This window comes from Acipenser ruthenus, chromosome 22, assembly GCF_902713425.1.
Source record: "Acipenser ruthenus chromosome 22, fAciRut3.2 maternal haplotype, whole genome shotgun sequence".
Lineage (NCBI taxonomy): Eukaryota > Metazoa > Chordata > Actinopteri > Acipenseriformes > Acipenseridae > Acipenser > Acipenser ruthenus.
Genome location: NC_081210.1, coordinates 17,941,963 through 17,968,341, shown reverse-complemented (window position 1 = coordinate 17,968,341; position 26,379 = coordinate 17,941,963). Strand labels below are relative to the sequence as shown.

General features: G+C 40.8%; 1 protein-coding gene across 3 annotated transcripts in view; it reads right to left on the bottom strand.

Moving 5' to 3' along the window:
• Positions 1-21,127, bottom strand: part of LOC117431535 (mitogen-activated protein kinase 9-like) — a 39,248-nt gene extending 18,121 nt beyond the window's left edge. The window contains exons 1-2 of one of the 3 annotated variants that reach the window (XM_058996046.1): positions 20,822-21,127; positions 10,507-10,666 (exon numbers count right to left, since the gene is read on the bottom strand). In XM_058996046.1, the coding sequence (XP_058852029.1) occupies positions 10,507-10,622 (116 nt within the window). In that variant the 5' untranslated portion in view covers positions 10,623-10,666; positions 20,822-21,127. The remainder of the gene's footprint in view (positions 1-10,506; positions 10,667-20,821) is intronic. The other 2 variants (XM_034052534.3, XM_034052531.3) reach the window with 2 other exon arrangements.
• Between the last annotated feature and the right edge of the window lie 5,252 nt (positions 21,128-26,379).

Genomic DNA, 26,379 nt, shown 5'->3' with positions numbered 1-26,379 from the left:
ATGTCTCAATGTACTCTGAAATTAAAGCTTAGAACAAATAAACAATTGGAGATAAAAAAGAAATCATGGAATCAGATATAACAGCCAAACACACTCGTGGCATTCTTTCTACAATGGAAAACAAATATTGTTCTGAAAGTTCTTCCCAACACTGTTGCAGAAGTTCCCACAAATGTGTTGACTTGTAGGTTGCTTTGCTTTCACCCTTCTGTCCAGTTCATCCCAAACCAGCTCAATGGGGTTTAAGTCTGGAGACTGTGCTGGCCATTCCATGATTTGAAGCCTACCGTCTTGTTCTTTTCTTCTAAGGTAGTTCTGACATAGCCTGGAGGTATGTTTTGGGTCATTATCTTGCTGTAGGATGAACCCCTGACCAACTAGGCGTATACCAGAGGGTATTGCATGGCGCTGCAAAATGCTGTGGTAGCAGTTTTGGTTCAGGGTGCCACTCACTCTGTGCAAGTCGCCGACTCTGGATCCAGCAAAAGAGCCCCAGACCATCACGCTTCCTCCTCCATGTTTGACAGTTGGTGTCACACATCGAGGAACCATCCTTTCGCCTACTTGACGGCGTACAAAAACCCTACGTGATGAACCGAAGATTTCAAATTTTGATTCATCGGTCCATAAGACCTTCTTCCAGTCTTCAGTAGTCCACTGGCGGTGCTTCATGGCCCAGGCAAGCCTCTTTTTCTTATTTTGCCATCTTAGCAATGGCTTTCTTACTGCCACTCGACCTGTCAAACCTGCAGCTCGAAGTCTTCTCTTCACAGTTGAAACTGAGACTTGCTTACTTCGACCAGTGTTAAGCTGTGCTTGAAGCTGTTGTCCTGTGAGCCGCCTATCACGCAAGCTGTTGACTCTCAGAAACTTGTCTTCTGATTCTGTTGTGGCTTTGGGTCTGCCAGACCTCTTCCTTCAGAGTTTCCTCCAGTTTCCAAGTGCCTTTTGATGGTGTAGGAAACTGTACTCACTGACACCTTGGCTTTCTTTGCAATTTCTCTAAAGGAAAGACCTACACTTTTAAGGGTTATAATGGGCTGTCTGCATTCCTTTGTTAATTGCCCTTTTCTCGCCATTATGAGAGCATGTCACAAAGACGGCCGGAGTGGGTGGCGTCAGACCAGAAGCAGGAAATAAACAGACAGAGATTTGGGGTTTGGTGAAGCTGGGCGTGTGATCGCGCTCAGCATTTAATAACAGAACAGAAAATAAAAGGTTTGAAACAAAACAGGACACGGCACTTTAAGCCAAAATAAATAGACAGACAAAACGAACTAACACTTAACAAACGGTGCACGGAGACAAACAAACACGGTGAGAACAAACACTTATATTTACGCTTTCTTTCACTTTCTTTCACTTTCTAGTTTCTCCTTCTCCACACCCGTTCTCCACTCTCGAACACCCAACAACCCCGACTGAGTGCTACATGTCTCTATATATACTGTTGTGCTGGGATTCATTTACTAATTAATTATTCACTTTAATCCCAGCACGTGAATTGATTTGTGCCCTCCCCGTGCCTAAATATAAATCTACACTTTTTTAAATCACACGTGAAACACAGACCCGTTTATATCCCATGTACCAATCTATACACCAACATTAACACACGCACGTAACATACAAATGCACACAGGGACGGGGCACATTGACACATATACCCCCCCTTGTGCGCAGCACACATGGCCTCAATGGCCACCTCCCCCCTTAAAAATCCAGCAGTCCAGGACAAAGTCTCGGGCTGGGAAGGGAGGCTTCAGTGGGCCCATGGCTGGCCATGCTGTCAGCACCCCTGCCGGTAGTGGCACGGCTGACAGCCTGCTGGTCCACTCCTGCAGCGAAACTGCTGCAGTGGGAGCAGGTCTCCGGACCTCCCCCACGATCTCCGGCAGCGAAACTGCTGCTGGGGTTGGTGGTCTCCAGACCTCCTCCCCCTTCTTCGTGGCCGACAGCTCCCCTTTTTGGGGCTCCGGCCACCGTACTCCCTGTGGTGGAAGTACGGGAAGCAGAGACAGCTCCTGCTGTTCTGCTTCTGGCAGTGGCGGAGGCAGAGGCAGCTCCTGCTCCTCTGCTCCTGGTGGTGGTGGAGGCAGAGGCAGCTCCTGCTCCTCTGCTCCTGGAAGTGGCAGAGGCAGCTCCTGCTCCTCTGCTCCTGGAAGTGGCAGAGGCAGCTCCTGCTCCTCTGCTCCTGGAAGTGGCAGAGGCAGCTCCTGCTCCTCTGCTCCTGGCGGTGGTGGTGGCGGAGGCAGAGGCAGCTCCAGCTGCTCTGCTCCTGGCGGTGGTGGAGGCAGAGGCAGCTCCTGCTCCTCTGCTCCTAGTGGAGGAAGCGGTGGAGGTGGCGGAGGCAGAGGCCATGGGGCTGATGCTGGCCACTCAGAGGGAGGCTGTGGCGGTACTGGCTCCCTCTGCTGTGGCGGCTGGGCTGGCGTGCGCCGTGCTCCCTTCAGTAGCATAACTAGAGGCTGCTGGGGGACACCAGCATCCTGCCCTTCTCCCCCCCAGAAAAATTCAGGGGGCTGAGCCTGCAATTCCTCCCCTTCTGGCTCTTGGGACGGCAGCGATGGCTCCTCCCCCTTTAGCTCTCGGGATGGCAGCAGCAGGTGCACCAACAGGCATGCTTCCTCTGCTGGTGTAGATGGGGACAGCAGGCATTGTTCTTCTGCTGGTGGAGGTGGAACCAGCAGGTATTGTTCTTCTGCTGGTGGCTTGGGTCCTGGGGCTGTGGAAGCCCCGACTTCCCTCTCTTCGGGCTGTGGACGCACCGACTCCTCCCTTTTGGGCTGTGGACGCACCGACTCCTCCCTTTTGGGCTGTGGACGCACCGACTCCCCCCTCTTGGGCTGTGGACGTTCGGGCTCCTCCCACTCAGGCGTAGGACGTTCGGGCTCCTCCCACTCAGGCGTAGGACGTTCGGGCTCCTCCCACTCAGGCGTAGGACGTTCGGGCTCCTCCCACTCAGGCGTAGGACGTTCGGGATCCTCCCACTCAGGCGTAGGAAGTTCGGGCTCCTCCCGCTCGGGCTGTGGACGCTCAGGCTCCTCCCGCTCGGGCTGTGGACGCTCAGGCTCCTCCCGCTCGGGCTGTGGACGCTCAGGCTCCTCCCGCTCGGGCTGTGGACGCTCAGGCTCCTCCCGCTCGGGCTGTGGACGCTCAGGCTCCTCCCGCTCGGGCTGTGGACGCTCAGGCTCCTCCCGCTCGGGCTGTGGACGCTCAGGCTCCTCCCGCTCGGGCTGTGGACGCTCAGGCTCCTCCCGCTCGGGCTGTGGACGCTCAGGCTCCTCCCGCTCGGGCTGTGGACGCTCAGGCTCCTCCCGCTCGGGCTGTGGACGCTCAGGCTCCTCCCGCTCAGGTACTGGAGAGGGCAGCGACTGCTCCTCTCCCTCTTGCTCACTGGAAGGCATCCCTCCCATGTCTGCAGCTAGGTACCCCAGCACCACCATGGTGAGGTCACGAACGGATGCCGGGTTGTGCTGTTGCTCCCAGTCCTCCCATCGTTTCCCATCTCGCATCTGCAGTGCGTGAATAACCCAGGGGAGGTCACTGGCGAAGTTCCCCTCGGGGTGCACCAGCCAGTCCCATATTTCCCGGGACGGTGGGGAACCCGGTGGCAGTGGGGTGGCTACTGCCCCGTTGTGGCTGTCCTCCTCCCAGCCCGGCATGCAGGATGAGGGCTGCAGCTGTTGTTGCTGCTGCTGCTTCCGCTGCTTCCTGCAGCTCTTTCTTCCCATCCTCGCTTTACTATATATTTTATTTTATTTTTATTTTATTTATTTTTTTGTAATCCAAAACCCCCTCTCCTGGTCTGACGCTTGGAGGCGCTGTTTATCCCACTCTGACACCACGTGTCACAAAGACGACCGGAGTGGGTGGCGTCAGACCAGAAGCAGGAAATAAACAGACAGAGATTTGGGGTTTGGTGAAGCTGGGCGCGTGATCGCGCTCAGCATTTAATAACAGAACAGAAAATAAAAGGTTTGAAACAAAACAGGACACGGCACTTTAAGCCAAAATAAATAGACAGACAAAACGAACTAACACTTAACAAACGGTGCACGGAGACAAACCAGCACGTGAATTGATTTGTGCCCTCCCCGTGCCTAAATATAAATCTACACTTTTTTAAATCACACGTGAAACACAGACCCGTTTATATCCCGTGTACCAATCTATACACCAACATTAACACACGCACGCAACATACAAATGCACACAGGGACGGGGCACATTGCCACAGAGCAATATACTACTTCCTGCAGTACAATACTGTCCAAATAATGCTTAAGAGGGTGTAGTAACACAGTCTGTTCCAACACTGCTTTTATACAGACAGAGGGTTTGTAAGTAATCAACAAAAGTTGGGACACCTGTAGGAATTGTTAGCTTCAACTTTCAATGCTTAAATTTACTTCCATTTCTGCAGAACAGCTGTAAGTTGTTAACCCATTACCTGTTCCCTGAAAAAGGCCTTTTTGTATAACTCTGAAATGTACATTATTTTTCAGTTTTTGGTAACCTAAACTTTTTTTTTTAACCTCTGGCAGTTTACCGCTTACTTTTGTACCATTTCAGGTTATTCACTGGACTTGAACTGCTTAAATTTCAATAAAAACTGGAAAAATGGGGGTGTTCTAAAACTTTTGACCGGTAGTGTGTATATATATATATATATATATATATATATATATATATATATATATATATATATATATATATATATATTAGAATCCTGGAGATAACATAACAGTTTGAACCATTAGCATTGTTTCCACATCAAAACAAGGGCAACAACTCAGGTAAGACCACTATTAGGCCTAAATGTATTTATCTCAATGCTAGAAGTCTCAGAAACAAAATGTTAGAACTTGAAGCTACTGCACTAACAAGAAACTACGATGTGATAGGTGTTACAGAAACTTGGTTGTCTGTGAGGGATGGAGACGAATATAATATTCGTGGGTACACACTGTATAGGAAAGACAGGCAGGACAGAAGAGGCGGAGGGGTAGCGCTATACATAAGAAATAGTCTTCAAGCCCAGGTGTTAAAATCAGGACAAAGAAAACAATGCAGAATCAATATGGGTCAGAATAATGGACACAAATTCAAAGGGCATAAAGGAGCATGCTATAGACTGCCAAATTCAGACACTGAGCAAAATAATCTGTTGTACAATGACATTCGAAATGCGTGTAGAAAAGGAGAAGCTATACTAATGGGGGATTTCAACTTCCCCCGTATAAAATGAGAAAACCCGATGGGGGGCACGACGGACGAAATTGAAATGGTGGAAATGACAAATGACTGCTTCCTAACGCAATTTGTCAAGGCACCGACTAGAGGGGAGGCATGCCTTGATTTAGTCTTTTCAAATAATGAAGACAGAATAACTAAAACAGAGGTCAGAGAGCCATTGGCAAACTCAGACCACAACATGGTCTCATTTGAAATATTTTTTAAAACCCCAAAAGTAATGACTAAAGCTAAGGTTTACAATTTTAGAAAAGCAAACTATGAAGGTATGAAACAGAGACTAACAGAAGTAGATTGGAGTAAAATAGAGAAAACATCCACAGAAAAAGGATGGCTGTTTTTTTAAAAATGTAGTACTAGAGGCACAAAACAATCACATCCCAAAAGTAGACAAATCTAAATCTAAAACAAAATGGCCAAAATGGTTTAATAGATCAATTAAAAAAATTCAGCAAAAAAAGGCACTTTACAGAGCGTTTAAAAGGGACCAAAAACAAAGTACACAGAAAGAGTACTTGGAACTGCAAACACAAGTCAAAAAGGAAGTTAGAAAGGCCAAGAGAAAGATAGAAATCAATATTGCTAAGGGGGCTAAAACCAATTCCAAAATATTTTTCCAATATTATAACAGCAAGAGAACATTCAAAGAGGAGGTTAAATGTCTAAGAGACACAAATGGCAAAATCACAGATGAAGAAAAAAAATAGCAAATATATTAAATGATTACTTTTCACAGGTTTTTACAAAGGAGGACACGGACAACATGCCCGACATGTTCCAATCCAATTTTAAATAACTTTAGCATAACAGAGGCAGAAGTGTTAAAGGGACTAGGAGCTCTTAAAATAAACAAATCCCCTGGGCCAGATGAGATCCTCCCAATAGTACTCAAAGAAATGAAAGAAGTTATTTACAAACCGCTAACCAAGATCATGCAACAGTCTCTTGACACAGGGGTTGTACCGACAGACTGGAAAATAGCAAACGTAATACCGTCCACAAAAAGGGAGACAAAACCGAACCAGGTAACTACAGACCAATAAGCCTGACTTCTATTATATGTAAACTATAATAAGATCCAAAATGGAAAATGACCTATATGGTAACAATATCCTGGGAGACAGCCAGCGTGGTTTTAGGAAAGGGAGATTGTGTCTAACTAACCTACTTGACTTTTTTGAGGATGCAACATTGAAAATGGATAACTGCAAAGCATACAACATGGTTTATTTAGATTTCCAGAAAGCTTTTGACAAAGTCCCGCATAAAAGATTAATTCTCAAACTGAACGCAGTAGGGATTCAAGAAAATGCATGCACATGGATTAAGGAGTGGTTAACAGGTAGAAAACAGAAAGTACTGATTAGAGGAGAAACCTCAAAATGGAGTGAGGTAACCAGTGGTGTACCACAGGGATCAGTATTAGGTCCTCTGCTATTCCTAATCTACATTAATGATTTAGATTCTGCTGTAGTAAGCAAAAATGATCTAGACAGCATTCAGAATTGGGCAGACACATGGCAAATGAAATTTAATAGAGAAAAGTGTAAAGTACTACATGCAGGCAATAAAAATGTGCATTATAAATATCATATGGGAGATACTGAAATTGAAGAAGGGAACTATGAAAAAGACCTAGGAGTTTATGTTGACTCAGAAATGTCTTCATCTAGACAATGTGGGGAAGCTATAAAAAAAGGCTAACAAGATGCTCGGATATATCGTGAGAAGTGTTGAATTTAAATCAAGGGAAGTAACGTTAAAACTCTACAATGCATTAGTAAGACCTCACCTAGAATATTGTGTTCAGTTCTGGTCACCTCGTTACAAAAAGGATATTGCTGCTCTAGAAAGAGTGCAAAGAAGAGCAACCAGAATTATCCCGGGTTTAAAAGGCATGTCGTATGCAGACAGGCTAAAAGAATTGAATCTATTCAGTCTTGAACAAAGAAGACTACGTGGCGATCTGATTCAAACATTGAAAATCCTAAAAAGGTATAGACAATGTCAACCCAGGAGACTTCCTTGACCTGAAAAAAGAAACAAGGACCAGGGGTCACAAATGGAGATTAGATAAAGGGGCATTCAGAACAGAAAATAGGAGGCACTTTTTTACACAGAGAATTGTGAGGGTCTGGAACCAACTCCCCAGTAATGTTGTTGAAGCTTACACCCTGGGATCCTTCAAGAAGCTGCTTGATGAGATTCTGGGATCAATAAGCTACTAACAACCAAACGAGCAAGATGGGCTGAATGGCATCCTCTCGTTTGTAAGCTTTCTTATGTTCTTCTTATGTTATTATGTTTAGCCATCAGTATCAATCAAATTTAATCTTTAAAAAAAAAAAAAAAAGTCCATTGCATTTCTTACTTATTTTTTTCTATACATTTGGAATCACTCATTGTTTTTTACAACAACAAAGAGAGGCTCGAACGAGTGGTATTTGTGGAACTAATCAGTTTTTTCAGCAACACACATAGGCTACAACTAGTAGTGATTCATTTTATTTATTTTTTTGTTTGGCAGACTTACACAAGGTTACGTACATAGTAAACTAAGAAGAATTGTAAAACTGACAGCATCAAGCAGCTCTCTAGAAAGTACACACCGTCTGGATCAGAGATATATAGCTATGGTCTGGAGGATGTAACTGACGCCATTTTGGCTCACACAGAGTTCTTATCATGCACTAAGTGGGAATTTGGATCCAACATGGCACATACGATCTTCAGTTTCATAACACTCAACGAGTTGCGAGACAACCCGGTTTCCTTGTTACAATGAACAAATCAGCCACTCGATAGGCTGGTAACTCGACTCCTGTGCGCCACGCAGTTTGTTCATAGGGTGAATCAAAAGAACCGAATGGGGACTCTGATCCGATTCCCATCCAGGTTTACACTATACAACGTTTTCAATCGGGAGACGCAGCGCCACGCACACGTACCGATTAAGCTACGATTTCTCACTGTAGATCGGGGGATTGCAAGCTACACACACACTATACGAGATATCTTGTCGCGGACTGCGCCTATTTTCATTGCAGAATCATAGACATCATTCGGGAGAATCATGGACTCAAGCGAGGAGGCGATCGCTGTTGTCTGTGCATTGTTTTGCACAGATAAAATAAGAAAACGCGGAGGATCCATTTGGACGCGCAGTTGGCTTATGTAGATTTTGCTATTAATATTTTCTCTGATATGAAAAACAATAGATACTAGAAAAATATTCTCATTAAAAAATATTTTACTTGCTTCCAAACTGGTTTCATTATGACAGTGCACAAGAAATGGCTTTAAGAATTCAAGATTCTTTAAAATCAATTTCTGCCTGGAAGTGAGGTTTTTTGCCCCACTCCCACTGTGACGAGGTTTCAGCAGCGTTCTGCTTGTGTTTGGACTTCTACCACTGACCAAAAATAATTATAAATACATATTACAGTGCCATTATTCGTATATATATATATATAAAATTGAAAGCATACATGGACCGTGGATATTGCTAATTTCATACTCTGCAAATTCCAGCATGAGAACTTATACTTCAGGGACATATACTGCACAAATGTTCAATATTGCGATAAAAAAAATTTTATAACAGTTATAACATTAGGCTATAGCAATGTCAATATTTATTTCATTGACATTTGTGCTCTGAACCAACTCGTTTAAATATGCAACAACGTAATCTACATTCTCTTTATTTCACACACACACACACAGAGGCGCACCCCTCCTCCTCGTATTTGATTAAATTAGCAATACAAGCATACAGTAGGGGTTTGAAAGGGATATCGAATAGGAGTGACTGTAGAAATTGTTTCTAATGAGAGCACACACTACCACACACAGTATCTGCTTCGGCGTTAACAATTTATAACAATTATTTACTTAGGTACCTGAAGTTCCAAAGGAATTTCCCTCCATCTTTGCACCTTCAATGAGCGATCATGATAGGAAATGTCACTTATGTCAAATACATAAAACCAAAATCCCCACAACACAATTGAGCTCGCTAGTAGTAGTATCAGCTCGAGGAGACGGCAACATCTTTACAATACTGTTTAAAATAAAAATTCAAATGCCTAAAGTTTTAGACAAGTTCTAGTAGTACATAGACTTTCTGATGATCTGCATTGGTGTATGTGCTTACTACATTTCACTTCATTTGACCGAATCCTTTGTGTGACGAGTGTGCATTGAGCGTATTATAATACTTCTTTGGTTCGGTAAATTAATAGAAGTCAGTGATGAAAAGTGTAGTCTGTTTATAGTCAAAATCTAAATCTTGAACATTTACTGTGCCTTGTTCGTGCTGATATTTTCGAGTTTATTTGTTGTATGTTTTCATTTACTTACAATCACGTTTGCTAGCGATCATTGTTTAGGGTACGGGCGGTTTCTTATTTAATAATACTCGGATACGCATGGCAGTTTTCAGAACTTGATCTCTGGTATCGTGTTTTTTATTTTTATAGAAAAAACAATTTAAGACCTTTTTAAGACCTTCAACTGAAAATCGGTCATATTTAAGACCTTTCAAGGCCTTAAAAATTGAAAAACTAATTTAAGACTTTTTAAGGATCCGCGGGAACCCTGGCTATCATTTCAGTTTTATAAATAGGTATGTTGTAAACCGATGTCTGTTCAGATGTTTATTTACATTTTCTTGTTTTGATTTGTAAAAACAAACGTAAAATAAATGTTCATTATATATATATATATATATATATATATATATATATATGCGCTTCAGTTGTTGAGATGTTTGTGACGTACTCAATAAAAAAAAAAAACGATTTACCTCTGACTGGTTCTCCTTTCGTTATACTATTTACAGTGTTTTGAATACAGTCGTCAGAAAGACAGCTGCGGGGCTTCTAGGTATGAGTATATCTCCGGTCCTTCTAGTGTTAAAGGTAGCTCTATTCTCAAACTCTAGTGCAGCTAGTACAGCACTGTACTGTATTCAAGCCCCCAAAACTCACAAGAGTATATTGCTGCAGATCGGAGGCTCTCACGGCGCCGCTTCCAAAATGCTTTAAATCATGTAATAAAATACTGCACCGTTCAAAAACCATAGTATTTCTGATAAATGCCGCCCTCGAATAAATGCCGCAGCTGTTTTTAACAATTTAAAATAAACGCTATAGCGCTAATTCGAAGTAATACGGTACATTTGCTACAGAAACCCATCCTGGTGGCAGATCATTAAAGCATTAGGGATGGTCTATAGCAGGTACTTACCAGACGATCCCCTGAGCTCCAGACCCTATTGCCCGCAACTGCTGGTAGCGTTTCAGCACCGTGAATGTTGAATCTCCCACCTGCACGCTGTGAAACTGGCTGTCGCTGTCACTCATGGTGTATTGATGGAAGCTGAAGACCTCAGTTTAAAAAAAGTTACCTGTTAAAGAAAACAGAAAAAGCATGCTGAAAAAAAGAGTCTCACATATGATAGCAATGATTCCAATAATGAGAAAAACACCAGTCGAATGAAGTTTGGTACTTTTCAGTATACTGCTGTTTAAAAAACCCGACCACACACAGCTGTAAAGACAAATTATCACCAGTATCCACTAGGGGTGGGCCAGTATAACATTTCCACAGTATGATACCGTCAGAAACTAGTAACTCTGTATAAATCCTGAAAGTTATAAAATGAAGGCTTGCTGAAAATGGAGAAATACTGTTAATTACTGTTGTAATTCCCAAACAGAACACAAAACTTAATTTTAGAAATCACACTTCCTTTCAGGGAATGCTTCAAACTTGAAAGGCAAAATAAGACATAGCAATTTTTTAAGATAATCACAATTTTATCAGAAATATATTTGATGCAAGCCTTTCCTTTTATCCAAATGGTATTTTTTTTTGTTTTAAACAGGTATCAGATTAACTTAATTAAAAATTCTAACATACTGTACAAAAAAAAAAAAAAAAAAAAAAAAAAAAAAAAACTTACAAAAGTGCATTATTTAGTTGATGTTAAACAGAATTAAGTAATGACCAGTCACATTGCTTAACTAATACAGGTTATCATTTAAGAGCAGAGAAAAGTTTGTTGTTTTAGACATAAGGCCCAAATATATCAAGCAAAACTTAAAGTTAACGCAAGTTATTGGATTTATGTCTACAGTTCATGTGACATTGCACAAGTAGGCTTCCAATGTAGTTACTAATGATTATTACACAAGTAGATTTCTTCACTTACAGAGGTGTGCAATTTTTGAAAAAGGGACAAAATGCTAGAAAAATCTACTTGTCCTTATTAATTTATTTGCCCCCTCCCCATTGCACAAAACACACACACAAAAAAAGTAGAATATAAGCTGTAGGATTTTGGTTTTATTTAACAGTGAACTCAGTCAATCAATTAGTGATTAACAGGGTCGGATCTAGCCTTGTAGCTTGACTGGTTCACTACATTCTTCAAGATATACAAAAGCTTCCCTGTGACCCCACCTCACCTCAATAAATGTATAATATACCTTTAAGGAAATGTTCCTTTCAGTGCAGTTTGGAACACATTTGCTAGAAAATTTAAGCAACATACTAAGAGTACAACTATAATAAGCAATACTTGGGAGTTATTCAAATATAAAAATAGCTTCTGCTTGTTTTTTTCCACTCTTCTCTATAAGCTGATGTCCAGGTGTTTTAGTTTGTTGCATCACAGATATGAAATCATTGCCAACTATTACTGCTGCTTTATAGAATTCCGATTTTTCTTGAAGTTCATTCAGTTTTGGATCTGCTGAACCCCAGATTTTTAAAGGACTTGTGTAGAAACCTCTAAAGTTTCTCTACATTTTTTTTTTTACTGTTTTTCTACCAAAATGCACACAATATTTACAGTAGGCTCCATCAAATTCTGCAAAGACCAGATATGTTTTTTCTTGGGAATAAAACTGAAAACAACGTCCAACAAAATAAAGAGGCTGCGTCTTGTAATTAGCTTGAGCCCCCGACTGCAACTGAGCTACCAGATTCTGTTCCCACCACAGCCATTCATTTCAATACGAGCGTCAGGAGAGATTATCATACCTGCATTGTTTAAAGTTTAAATAAATTACGGGTGTTAGTTACTGCTTAATATACTCAATGTTTCAACTTTTAACATATTGGGATTTTCTGAAACCAAGACAAGCCCTCCATTAGAGTATTGTTACTTTTTTTTATTATACACAACGGCATCAATGTGGATGAGACTACTTGTGTACAGCATTACTGTGGCAGGGCGGAAGCCCTGTTGGTATAATGTGTGTGTGTGGAAAAAACACGTGGGAATGTGGCTGGGGCCCTAACTGAATGCTTAATGGGTAGTGAGACTCCAGCAACAGGTGTATAAGAAGGGGAATCACAGGTATTAGAAAGGTTAATGTCACTGTTACTGTGTGCGGTCCTGTTTATGTCTGTGAGCTTTTGTGTAGCCCTTTTGGCCCTTGTGTTTGTTTATTTTGTAAATGTGTTTTGTTTAGTGTTTACTGTATTAGTGAATAAACATGTGCGATAGCACTTAAACTGCAGCTCCTTGTTTGAGTCTCTCTCCCTGCCAGTTACATCTTGTATGCCATACAGTCTTATGGTATACAGACAAAAAACAAACGTGGTGACCTTTCAATTTTATAGCTTTAAAACATTTCTATGCATCTGTTCTTTGAAGAACATGGAAAAACATGAAGCTATAACAAATTATATGCAGTAGTACAGCACACCAATTTCCTGCAAGAAATCAGTTTCTAGGAATTCAAAAATGTTCTCTATGACTTTGTGCCTCATAGTTACTCTGTGTTTTAGGAGCAGTGTTAGCCCATTCGTTCTTTCATTTTTAACCACTGTTCACACTTACAGGCAGCACATTTTGTGTTGACATCGTAGCAGGATTTCTGAGAACTCCCTGCTTTAGAGTGGTGCTTTATTCCAGTGTGTCTTTTTTGCATATACGGTATATGATCGCTCGTTCTGATCACTTCAACTTCCTCTGCTGGAACATGTGTGATCGAGGACGTTTTCCTAAATGGAATGAGGTTTAAAAATCATTTGGAAGCAAACTTTCCTTTCACTCTGGGCGCTGAAATCTTCTTCACATGCGCTGTCAGAGGTGCTGTAAATGATATAAAACACGATGCAAAGCGTAGGCAAATTAGCAAAACGGTAATGACTCACACGTGACCTTTCCTTAGCCCTACCTTAAGAGGATGAATTACAGATTTTTGAAGACCATTTTTTAAAAAAACAGTATTTGTGTTTATCATTAGCATTATTTCAACAGAGGGAGTAAAGTACTGTACAGGCATTTCCCCATGTTTTCTGCTGCAGTCAATCTGTGATCCATTTTACAATACCTAAAGGCAAACACAAATGTAAAACACCTCTGAAGAAAATCCCTCTTTCTTTCCAATTCCGACCCACACTGGTTGACACTGGCATGAGCACTTTAATTGGTGCTTCTATAATGTACAGTGCAGCCCATACACTCTTAGGCCTACTATTAATTATGGTTATCAAAACCTTTAAAACAGATAAATGTGTTCAGTACTAGCCCAAGGCCACTATGTCAACACTTATTTTTTTATTTATTTTTTAAACAAACAATTTGCGTAAAAGTGTACTGGTAAATTAAAGCCTATACACGCCATCTGGAGTGTTCTGTTTATTATGGATGTTTACTTGTTACTGCCATCAGTAACTCCATCCATAGTAATTTCTGAATGTTTTCATTTCAAATGGTTAAGCACTGAATGTGTTTTTGTGGTATGGCAATTTAGTTTGGTATAAGTATTTACATACCACGGTTTTTTCATCCGATTCCTCAAAATACTTCCAAATGTGGCTTCCCTTTGTTCCTTTGTTTAGAGATGCCATTTTATAAAAAATATATATAACTTCAGAAAAAAAAAACACACTTGTCATTAACTTTATTACACCATGGAGTTGATACCATACCACGCCCACTACAGCACGAAAAACACAGCGCACCAATGAAGCGCCAGATCGACCGACAATTAAACCCGCCCCAGTGTCAATCTTTCTGTTGCACCAATTAGAAAAGCTACTTGGAGGCAATTGCCAAACCCCTTCCTTTTTATTATATCCACCCTTATTCTGGCTCCACAGCAGTCGGATACGCGACGGACTGACTGTATATGATGATAAATTACTAAAATTAATATATTAAATATGCGTTTGGTGACATTTGTCATGTGACCGATATTTTTTAAATGACGAATAGTTTGGAAGCATTTATGTATACTTCATAATTCAGAAAAAAATTAAAAAATGATTTCCAAAAGCACGTATCGTAGCTTTTAGAAGGGATGCAAATTTAGCTGACATTTTAGTCCACAGTAAACACAAAGGGGTCATAGATACATTAAGGGACATTGTAACCTGTAAAAACACATGTAAAAGTGTGCAAATATACTGGTAAAAATAAGAGCGAAATCGTCTTGTATGCGCTGGTATATTTTGCTGAAATGTAATAAAATAAAATCTGTAGGAGAGACAGGCACATCATTATATAAAATAATACAGAAGCACTTATCAAATACAAGAAATAAAAAAGAAAATGAACCAACAGTTCAGCACTTTACAAGGAACAGACACACCATGGAGGACCTAAAGTTTGTGGTTTTAGAAAAAATTAAAGTAGATAATGTACAATATAGAAAGATAAAAGAAAATAAATGGCTAAATAGACTAGATACCATGATGCCTGAAGGTTTAAATAGAAAGGAACAGTAGATCTTTACATAATTAGCTAAATAATGAATGACATCACAAAGACATTAGATTTAAAGAGAAATAAATGTGTGGTTACCATGGCATCAAAAAGCCTATACCTCCAATGTTTGTTTTCAAACACACTTTCCCAGCAGTCCAAGTAATCATTGTATCCATCAGAACAGATAAGGTCTAGAGAAAACAGTTTATATTACTTTACTGCAGAATATTCAATTCATGGATGGTAAATCAAGGCTACAAAAAAAACATGCTGTCTGCTGTAAACTGCAGCATGTAGAATAGAACCCTATAATACATGTTCACTAAAACAAGTTCATCATACAATATATCCTCAGTCAACCTGTTTCAGTACCATGAAAATAGATCATCCAAAGCTTACATTTACTGCAGATGCAGAATTGCTTCACTTACAACATGCAAAGTAATACTGGCACCAGAGGCAAGTAAGTTGAAGAATGCTCAATGCCCAGACCAAGTTTCATCACAATTGGAGGAATGGATCTCAAGATATAACCAACTGTAATATGACATTGCCAAGGATATTCACTCACTGCAGGAGATCAAGACGCCTAGCTCCTTTTTTCTATGTTTTTAATGTTACTGGGGTATATTACTTTCTTAGTAGCTAAAATTAAACATTGCAGTTATCTTAACTAATAATTATTGGCGTGTGTAACAGGGCGAGGTGCCCTGTACATTGTTTTGTTTATTTTATTTTAGAGCGGGGTTCCCCTCCGCCCGTGTTTATTTGTATTATTATTAGTATTATTATTATGTATGTATATGACGGCGAGCGCCGTATGTTTTTGTTTTGTTAGTGACGGCGTAGCCGTTTTTGTTATTTAGTAGCGTGGATGGGAAGCCCCATCCACATTGTAATTAATAAACTTGTGCAGATTGTGGTCGAGGGGTAATAGAATAATTAATTGCATGCTAGTTAAACCCCTCAGCCACGATATAAAAAGCCTGCAGCACTCTCAGTTCGGGGTGGGAGTTCAGAGGAGAAACGAGAACGGAGAGTGGAGAAAATAAGAATTAAAACAGGAACAGTGAAAGCAATCTGCCCAGCCTGACCTATATGGTTTATTTATTATTTAGTGTGCGAGATTTGTTTGGTGTTAACCCTTTTATTTTGTTTTGTGAGCGCGTGTGTTTTTTTGTTTAAATATTTTATTTTATTATTTGTTTTGCAAATAAAAACGGCAGCCAGCCGATTCTTTTGAACTGCAGTACTTGCCTGGTGTCAGTTATCCTTCCTGCTTCTGCCGTGACGTCAGACCACCAGTCACCCTGTCACACGTGGTGTCCAGCGTGGGATTACCAGCGCCTCCTAGACGCAGGCAGAGTGGGGTACTTTTTTCGTTTTTTTTTCATTTTTTCAGTGTGTGTGGAGAAAGGAATGTGAGGAAGGAAGATGGGAGGCAGAAGCAGGAAGGATAACTGACACCAGGCAAGTACTGCAGTTCAAAAGAATCGGCTGGCTGTCGTTTTTATTTGCAAAACAAATAATAAAATAAAATATTTAAACAAAAAATCACACGCGCTCACAAAGCAAAATAAAAGGGTTAACACCAAACAAATCTCGCACACTAAATAATAAATAAACCATATAGGTCAGGCTGGGCAGATTGCCTTCACTGTTCCTGTTTTAATTCTTATTTTCTCCACTCTCCGTTCTCGTTCCTCCTCTGAACTCCCACCCTGAACTGAGAGTGCTGCAGGCTTTTTATATCGTGGCCGAGGGGTTTAACTAGCATGGAATTAGTTATTCTATTACCCCTCGGCCACAATCTGCACGAGTTTATTAATTACAATGTGGATGGGGCTTCCCATCCACGCTACTAAATAACAAAAACGGCTACGCCGTCACTAACAAAACAAAAACATACGGCGCTCGCCGTCATATACATACATAATAATAATACTAATAATAATACAAAATAAACACAGGGGCGGAGGGGGACCCCTCTCTAAAATAAAATAAACAAAACAATGTACAGGGCACCTCGCCCTGTTGCAGGGTGTTATTGGTTTTTCTGTACAGTACAGTTTCTTTTGAACCCCAACCACTAAAATGTTTGTAAACAATGCGGATCAGGTTAGACACAATTTTAATGGTATACTGTATATATCATTGCCCTTTCTTTTTTTTTTTTTTTATCACAAACCGAATTAGAAAGCACACATACAGTGCAAAGAGAGACAGAACAGTTCAGCTGAAGGGCCAGTCAGTCTGACAGTGACTGGCAAAGTCCACCAGTCATTCTATTGTAACCTCTACTGTATATATTTCACCTTTACCAGCTATTTTAATGTGAGTGCACATCAGCAGAGGCCATTCCAAAATGGTTACTCAGACTGAATCAACAGGAAACAGGTCAGGATCATTTTATATTTTGAAAAGAATGCTTTGTAACCACCGATCAAAACAAATCTGTATTTCTTAAATTGCTGGTAACCATTGCTTTAGTAAAGAAGCTTGCACCAGGCTAGACAACTGTGTATCTCTGGGTCTGAATCAGGTAACCAAAACTCTGGCCTCACAAACAGGAATAAAACAATTCAATTAGGACCCTGTGCGCTCCCAGACTGTTTGCATTCTTCCATAACTTGACCTTCTGCACACTCTACCAGAGACCAGACGTTGTTAGTTTATATTTTGCCTGCAGAAAAATGCTTTCTCCTTCTGAATGCTTTGAACGGCAAAGACTGGGCAGCATTATTGGCTTCCTTTGTGTGTAGACTTGGGTGATAACCATGGATGCGAAGACCTGTATCTGACAGCAGAGAAGAGAATGAGCTCTAGGCATTTCTTCACACTAAGGACTAAGGTCAGCAGTGTGGAGTAGTGGTTCGGGCTCTGGACTCTTGACCGGAGGGTCGTGGGTTCAATCCCAGGTGGGGGACACTGCTGCTGTACCCTTGAGCAAGGTACTTTACCTAGATTGCTCCAGTAAAAACCCAACTGTATACATGGGTAATTGTATGTAAAAATAATGTGATATCTTGTAACAATTGTAAGTCGCCCTGGATAAGGGCGTCTGCTAAGAAATAAATAATAATAATAATAATAATACAGAAGTCCTAAATTTTGAATAAAACTTTTACTGGAGATCCTGCTTGCTAGCCCTAGGTATACATTTGTCTCAGAACTACTGCAACTTGCATCTGTGATGCTTTTGTGAAATGTTTGTACAATGCAGGGTACTGCATCCAAACAGCCTTTACTGTCCTAAAACTGGAAGTACCCACCTGGTACTCAGGACTCTGCCAACATGCAGGCACTGGATTGATAAAGCTTCACCACATAATGCTAACTCATGTTTGTTTAATAGAGGGAACATAACTTGTCAAAAAACATCTGAAAGTGATTAATTCCTGTCACTTCATCAACAGTGTCTCCATCACTTAATTCTTAATTCCAGTGTATGATGGTTCATACACTGCCAAAGTAATATTTCTGGATAATCTTTCACAAGTCTAGAAGCTACACCAGATTTACTACCCAGCTTACAGATGCTCCATCTGAGGCAATGCAGATCAGATGCTCTTGGAGAACTTTTTCTGAGAAACCATGATGGGAAAGAGTTAAAAGTGATGCTTTATATATTGTTTCTGCATTAGTAGCAGCAAGTTCAATGAAATCTAGGATCATGCTACGTCCCCCCCCCCCCCCTTTCTCTGCCACTGCAAAGACACTTCCATCTAAAAGTAATACACAAATATTAGATCACCCACTTTGGTTTTGCTGCTCCTTCTACTCTTTTCTCCCCAATTTAGTATGCCCAATTATTATCTATATCCTCGGCTCACCGCTCGCAACCACCCACGCCGACTCAGGAAACGGCGGCTGGAACACGCGTCCTCCGAAACTTACTCCTGCAAAGCCGTCATTTTTCGACACTGCAGATCCACAGCAATGCCACCAGACCTATAGTGCCGGAGGACAACACAGATCTGGTGGCTCCACTGCAGAACCACAGGCGCCCTATCGGCCACAGGGGTCGCTGATGCGCGATGAGCCGTGGATTCCCCTGCCAACCTAAGCCCTCCCTACCCGGGCAGCGCTCAGCCAATTGTGCGCCGCTCCCTAGGAACTCCCGGTCACGGTCGGCTGTGACATAGCCTGGATTTGAACCTGTGATCTCCAGGCTATAGGGCACATCCTGCACTACGCACAGAGCGCCTTTACTGGATGCGCCACTCGGGAGCCCCGCTCCTTCTACTCTTGATAGAACGTCCAGTGCTCTGTCCCGCAGGAAGCACCTTCTGGTAGGACTTTTGGGTATCGGACTTCGAGAATCTTAAAAATAAATACCATTACCATTTGCGTTTCCTTCTCGCGCCTTGTTGCCTACCGGGCATTTTTCTATTATTTTCAATAATAAACACTGCACACTGGTACCCAGTGGTCATTGAAATATTTTACCAACAAAGTATGCTATTTGTAAGATTTTAGCATGTGCAATATTACAGAACAATATTTTTTTTAATGTACCCATTGTTGTGTAATATGTAGTTCTCCATTTCTGAAAGAATAGTGTAAATATACATATTTTGTATCACCTAAATATAAATACAGCTAACGTTTCCCTTAATGACACACTACCTAGTACTCTGCATTTAGGAACTGCATAGAGCTGCACGATTTCTTTCAAATGTCTTCAACAAAAAAAGACACCAGCTGCATTAATACTCTGTTGGTATTAACATGTTTAATGTAATACAACATTTTACAGTTCTAATAATGTCCAAAAAAATGATTATATTAGTATTTGTGTTTACAAATGATAATGAAGAACTACGAATCCAAGACTGAATTTCACACCTGTTTTTTTTTTTTTTTTCCCCCAGTTGGATGTCCATTGCAGCTTTCATTTACACTCCCTTTGGATTTTTTATTTTACACAGCAAAAAAGCTACTGGGGTCTTTACACTCGGTATTAATCGTATTCGTTTTTCTCTTCCTACTTGACATTTTATTAAATCTTGATGAAGTACAGCGCGTGAGTAATGCGAGATTGTCTTTGCTGTTTTGTTTTTTTTACCGCCTCTCAAGCTTGTCCAGTGAATACAGACACATTTTAATCAAGCCGGCGCACTAACGCCTGAGGCAACTAGTTTCAGTACATACTGCATTGTTATGAAGAAAAGAGATTTGACTGTGCTAAACAAGCTGGTTAAGTATTTCAGTCTAAGAGGCGAACATATTTTAATGTATCTCGACAGTTATCGTCCTCCTCATTTTCATACAATTTGACGACTGTATGTAACATGGGAAATAAATTATTTTTTCTGTTAAGCGGAACACTGTTCCCTCTCAATTCGAGCCCTGGGCGCAGCACACGACTGCTTATATTTTAGTGTTTTATTATCACAGTATAAATCAGTTGTACTAATACACGATATTGTGTAGGTTACGTCAAAAGACAGAGGCGAATACCCCCAAACCAACCTACACCGGCTCACACGTTAATTCATGTCATTCCATTCATACCATTGTCACTGCAGTGCAAACACAGATGCTCGGCTACCGCCCGGTACATTTTGCAACAGCCGGTCATTTATCCACATACTGTGTGCGTATACAGAGGCAAGATCGAATATGTTTCTGATGGGCGTCGTACACTACACTTAGTGCTTTCTGATAAATTCTACTGTTCGTTTATAGAAAGTAATATTTTTGTAACATACTTTTCGTGCATAGCTGTATGTTTGACAGCTCCATTTCCAAGGCCGCCTCCAGTGCTACTACTTACACTTCTTGTGTTGTGGACTGCACTGCAGCGGGCTAAATTTAATTATAACGCCCTACCTTCTGGATCTTCTGCCTGCACTTCTCCCCTGCTCACTCGAGTTATACACGGCGAGCCTCACAGCTTCAACATTCGCAAACAAGCTCTTTATGCAATGACAGGAGAATGACAGACCATCGACTTCCCTGCCAGCAACAAAATAAACACGTAAGATTGTTTTTTTTTTGTTTATGTGTTGCTTAGTTTGATTACGAGTTGTTAACTCCTATCACTGGCATGATTGGCGCCGGATACTCAGCAATTCGAGGGCGAGCAGGAAGCGTCATTGCGTCATCACGCTTTGCCGAGCGCACACCGGTCTTGTTCTTGTATCCCAGATCTGGCTGCGCTTGCTGCTCCTGGCTGCTCTCTGTTTAACGTCACACGCAGCTACTAGAGAAACGCCTTCCCGGAGCTTGCTGCGCGTGGCTGCTCTCTGTTTGACGTCACGTTGCTACCAGCAACGCCTTCTCCAAACCTTTGGGAAACTTACCAGCAGCATCACCTATTTATAGTGTAGTTGCATAATTAATTATTTAATTTATCACAATGTATCACACATGGGGCTGACATTCATTTGCGGTCCATTATAACTTCATTTTATTTTTTAAACGTCTTATAGTTAGTTGTTTATTATTATTATTATTATTATTATTATTATTATTATTATTATTATTATTATTATTATTATTATTATTTATTTCTTAGCAGACGCCCTTATCCAGGGCGACTTACAATCGTAAGCAAAAACATTTCAAGCATTACAATACAAGTAATACAATAAGAGCAAGAAATACAATAACTTTTGTTCAAGTAAAGTACAAGTTTGACCAACCACAATTCAATAATACAGCAGGTAATAGTGATAGTTACATCAGGATATGATTAAATAGTGATAGTTACATCAGGATATGATTAAATAGTGATAGTTACATCAGGATGTGATTAAATACAAAGTACTACAGGTTAAAAACTTGGCAGATTACAGTATTCTGAAGTACAGGATTAAATGCAGTAAAATAGGGGCTGATAAGAGCAAAATAAAGCACATTTACATGAAGGGTGATAGTGTCCCAGGATACAAACAGAGGAGTTCTACAGGTGCTCTTTGAAGAGGTGAGTCTTAAGGAGGCGCCGGAATGTGGTCAGGGACTGGGCAGTCCTGACATCTGTAGGAAGGTCATTCCACCACTGCGGAGCAAGGGTGGAGAAGGAGCGGGTTTATCAGTTTCTGGATTATCAGACTATACAGAGTCAATTTGATGTACGTGTTGAATATTAACTGTATTGTAGCAGTATACATTACTCATCGTGGTAAGTACAGTAAGTTTAATGTGCTATTAATTACTATTTTATTTTGATCAACTCATTTATTTATGTAACACTTTTAAATGTGTCTGTAATTCATGATGAATTACGTATGAACTAATTTATCAGCATGATAACCAGGAATTCATGATGAATACACATCTAAATCTAATCATTTAATTCCGTGTCTGCAATTCATCATGAATTACATATGAACAGACGCTTATTTGAAAGTGTTACCACTTATTTAATATAGCGTTGACAAGGCTGTTCACCTTTCTTTGCATAAACTTGATAAAGATAACACGTCGTTCCCCTCCATTAACAAGGGGGGCAGCAGTAGTTTTAGTAGCTATTTGAATTACGATTGGCAGGTCACTCATGATCTCTGCATCGTCTCTGGTTCACAGCCACAGAATAAAGGAATATACACTAGAAGCTGTCCTGAGGGCATCAGGTGATTCTTAATGGTTAGGTTTAGGAGGCTGTGTGGTCCAGGGGTTAAAGAAAAGGGCTTGTAACTAGGAGATCCCCGGTTCAAATGCCACCTCAGCCACTGACTCATTGTATGACCCTGAGCAAGTCACTTAACCTCCTTGTGCTCCGTCTTTCGGGTGAGACGTAATTGTAAGCGACTCTGCAGCTGATGCATAGTTCACACACCCTAGTCTCTGTAAGTCGCCTTGGATAAAGGCGTCTGCTAAATAAACAAATAATAATAATAATAATAATAATAATAATAATAATAATAATAATAGGTATTGCGTTAGGTTTAAGTTTGGGTTAGGGTCAGGGTGAGTTTATGTCGGAGAAAAACAGAAAGGACGCAGTACAGTGGTCGTGTTCTTATAGCGCAGATTTCCGAGCTCGGGAAGTGAAAGGTGGGAGTGCTTGACAAATGGCTAGAATCATGTGATGTCCTGAGGACAGTTTCTAGTGGATATTCCTTTCTGCTGCCAGACAACCTTACTGCAGCAATGTATGAGAGCTGCGCTGGGCTGTGCAGGTTCTGCACAGATTTCAGCGGGTGGAGCCTAGTGACGTCACGCAGCAGCCCTCGAAGAATGCGCATCTGTGCAGATCTGCGGAAATCTGCGCTATAAGAACACGACCACTGTACTGCGTCCTTTCTGTTCTTCTGCGGCAGGATTTGGACTGGCTCGTTGATGCCAGGGATCTCTTAACTGAGGTCTGTTCGGGGCGGGGTCGCTTTTAATCCAGTTAAGGTTATTTGCGCCCTGTGCTGTGTAGAAGCTTATTTTCATTCTATTCCAAACTTAAACAGAAAGCGTCGACAGTGATTCATGATCAGTTCATTACGTTCTCTGTATCTAAAACAGAGAGGCACTAAGGGCATTTACAGGCAATTAACAGAGTGAGATAAAAAAAAGAAAAAAAAAAACTGGTTACAGTACCAGGTAGTAAGATTAAAGATACAATAATATTAAATCCTGATAAAAGTGATTAAAAGTGCATTAATTATTCCGGTCACGGCGGGTCTCAAGGCCGGAAGACACTCACGTGACTCGGCAGGTTGGCACAAATCCAAACTACATACAGGTCGATGAGCGCATCTTATGTTCTTTAACAATATGCCCCTTCAACACTGCAGGAATCTAATGCAGTCTAGGAAAAATAACTGCCCTGTACACAGCAGTTTAGAGTATTTTACACAGCAACCAAAGTGTCTTAAAGAGGAACTGTAATGCAAATGAATATATAACCATTTCAATAGAAAACATGTTAACTAAAGCTTTTGATGCATTTTCAGCCTCTCCTTGAGCAGTATACCGTATAAAAATCATTAAAACAAATTAACATTGAATGAATTGCAGCTCTCTTCCGTCTTGCTTTGTGTGATGCCCTGTCGTTGACTTGCTCTATAGTCACACACAGTATTCTATTGAGCGTATGCCCCGTTCTTATGTTATGTAGCCATTGTTTTGTTGGTTTAAAGGCTCAGGCACACCAAAATACTTTTATTACTGTTTTTCCTTTTATTATTTTTGCACCCGAACACTTTGCATTCCGACATAATTAACCCTGCCGACGTTCACTGGTGTGGGTGGCTGTCAACGATATGACGTAACAGCAGCGCCAGAAAGGTTCCAATATGGTGGCGGCCTGTATTTCCAGCTGACAGAAAACTTTAATACTGGCATTTAGAGAGCCTTGTTATTTTGAGTACAGTTCTCCATTAAGTGATTGCAGCTGACAAAATAAATCTGCATAATTCCTAACACGTTGCACACTTGGTTATACAGTATAACTAACTCCCACATGTCCATTTTGACTGTATTATTATTTTAAAGCATGACATATGGTACTGCACTCGGTTTACTTAGAGTTGCACTTCTTTGATCATTCACCGAGCGGGTGACATTTTTCAGCCACTTGACATGCTTTCACAGTTTCAGCCAGTGACACGCTTTGACCCAGAAGACACTGCAGGGTTGAAATGACACAGTCCGTGCAAACAGATGACCCAACAATAAGCCAAAGTAGTACGAGATATAACGTTAAAACAAACAACACGAAACGTGTGCTAGAACATGTTTCTTTCAAAACTACATTGAGACCTACTGTATGTAGCTAATAGAAGTGCACAACAGGTATGATTCACGAATTATTCTGTTAGCTAGAATTCATTTAACATATTACTAAAGTCACCCTCTGTCTGTTATTGAAATATCCCTGTCACAATACAATGGGAATCAATGTGGATGAGCTGCTGATAATATCACTGTGCTCAGTGCTGGTATTCTAAAAATCTGCACCTCCCCCTCAGGGCTACCGGTAGCACAGATTAACAGACTAATCTGAAAAACAGCACCTCCCCTCCAAATGGGCTACCACAATTGAATTATAGGTATTATTATTATTATTTGTTTATTTAGCAGACGCCTTTATCCAAGGCGACTTACAGAGACTAGGGTGTGTGAACTATGCATCAGCTGCAGAGTCACTTACAATTACGTCTCACCCGAAAGACGGAGCACAAGGAGGTTAAGTGACTTGCTCAGGGTCATACAATGAGTCAGTGGCTGAGGTGGCATTTGAACCAGGGATCTCCTGGTTACAAGCCCTTTTCTTTAACCACTGGACCACACAGCCTCCTAAGTAGGTCATTTGGAGAGGCAGAAATGACACTTCAAACTGGGCTAACCTGTTTGAAATAAAATGTACAGGTTTTAACCCACTAAAGCCCACTAAAGATGAGGTAGCTCATCTGGAGAGACAGAAAGGACCCGTGTTTACTAAGTCAAGTGACTTAACTTTATATTATATTATTATACGACGGATAAAACCAAGTATGCATAATGAACCCCCCCCCCCAATTATGTAACAAGATTAATCAATTTGATTAATAACTCGATTTAGTTAATATTGAAACATATTAATACAGTGATCCCCCTAGCGCTGAAGTTGGGAGCCATAGATAATAGGCCGTGCTATTTGTGTTCTGCCTTATAACGAGACTACTAGTGTTAGTGTATTGGCATTATGGGACGAATGAGAGCCATGACCGTATCGCTTTATAACCTGTTCTGCAGTATAAAGGGCCACCTTATAAAGGGGGAGCACCGTAGCTTCAAATTAGTCACAAAACTTTTTTTTTTTTAATTAATGTTCTAGCTTCATGGCTGACAGTGATTTAGGGATGCTGTTTGTGCATTGTGGTGATTTCTTTTTAGATAGAAAGTTCCAAGCAATAGTTATATCACATGTAATAAACTATAACATTAATATTATGGGTCAAATATATAAAAAAAAATCTTGCTATACAGTACACTATCGTAGGTGGAGTACCTAGTAGCATTCTACCATTGGCTCTGACCCTTACAACATACACACATTGTGTAGCTATCTTTAAAAGAAACAAATGCATGTAAACAGTTACCTTAAAGCTAGACACAAAGAATGGCATACATGTGCATGATTTAAAGCACCTTTCCAGCAGGTTTCTATACAGGTTACAAGACAAATGGTGCCTTGGGCAAAACTGGTACCCTAGTGGCAGCCATCAACCACTGCTACTCACTGTGTGTGTTTAATAAAAGCTGGACGCCTGAGCGGCGTTTCAATCGCAAACCCTCTTGTGTGTCTCGTTTCTCAGCGGATACCCACACATTAAAAGTAGACCCGTTACAACCATTTACACAACTGATAAACAGAAGATGTTCTACTGCAAATCTTGTGATCAAAGGAAATATAACTCCCCTGTACAACTTGCTTCAAAATATAGCAGTTAAGAAGCACTCCTCTCCAC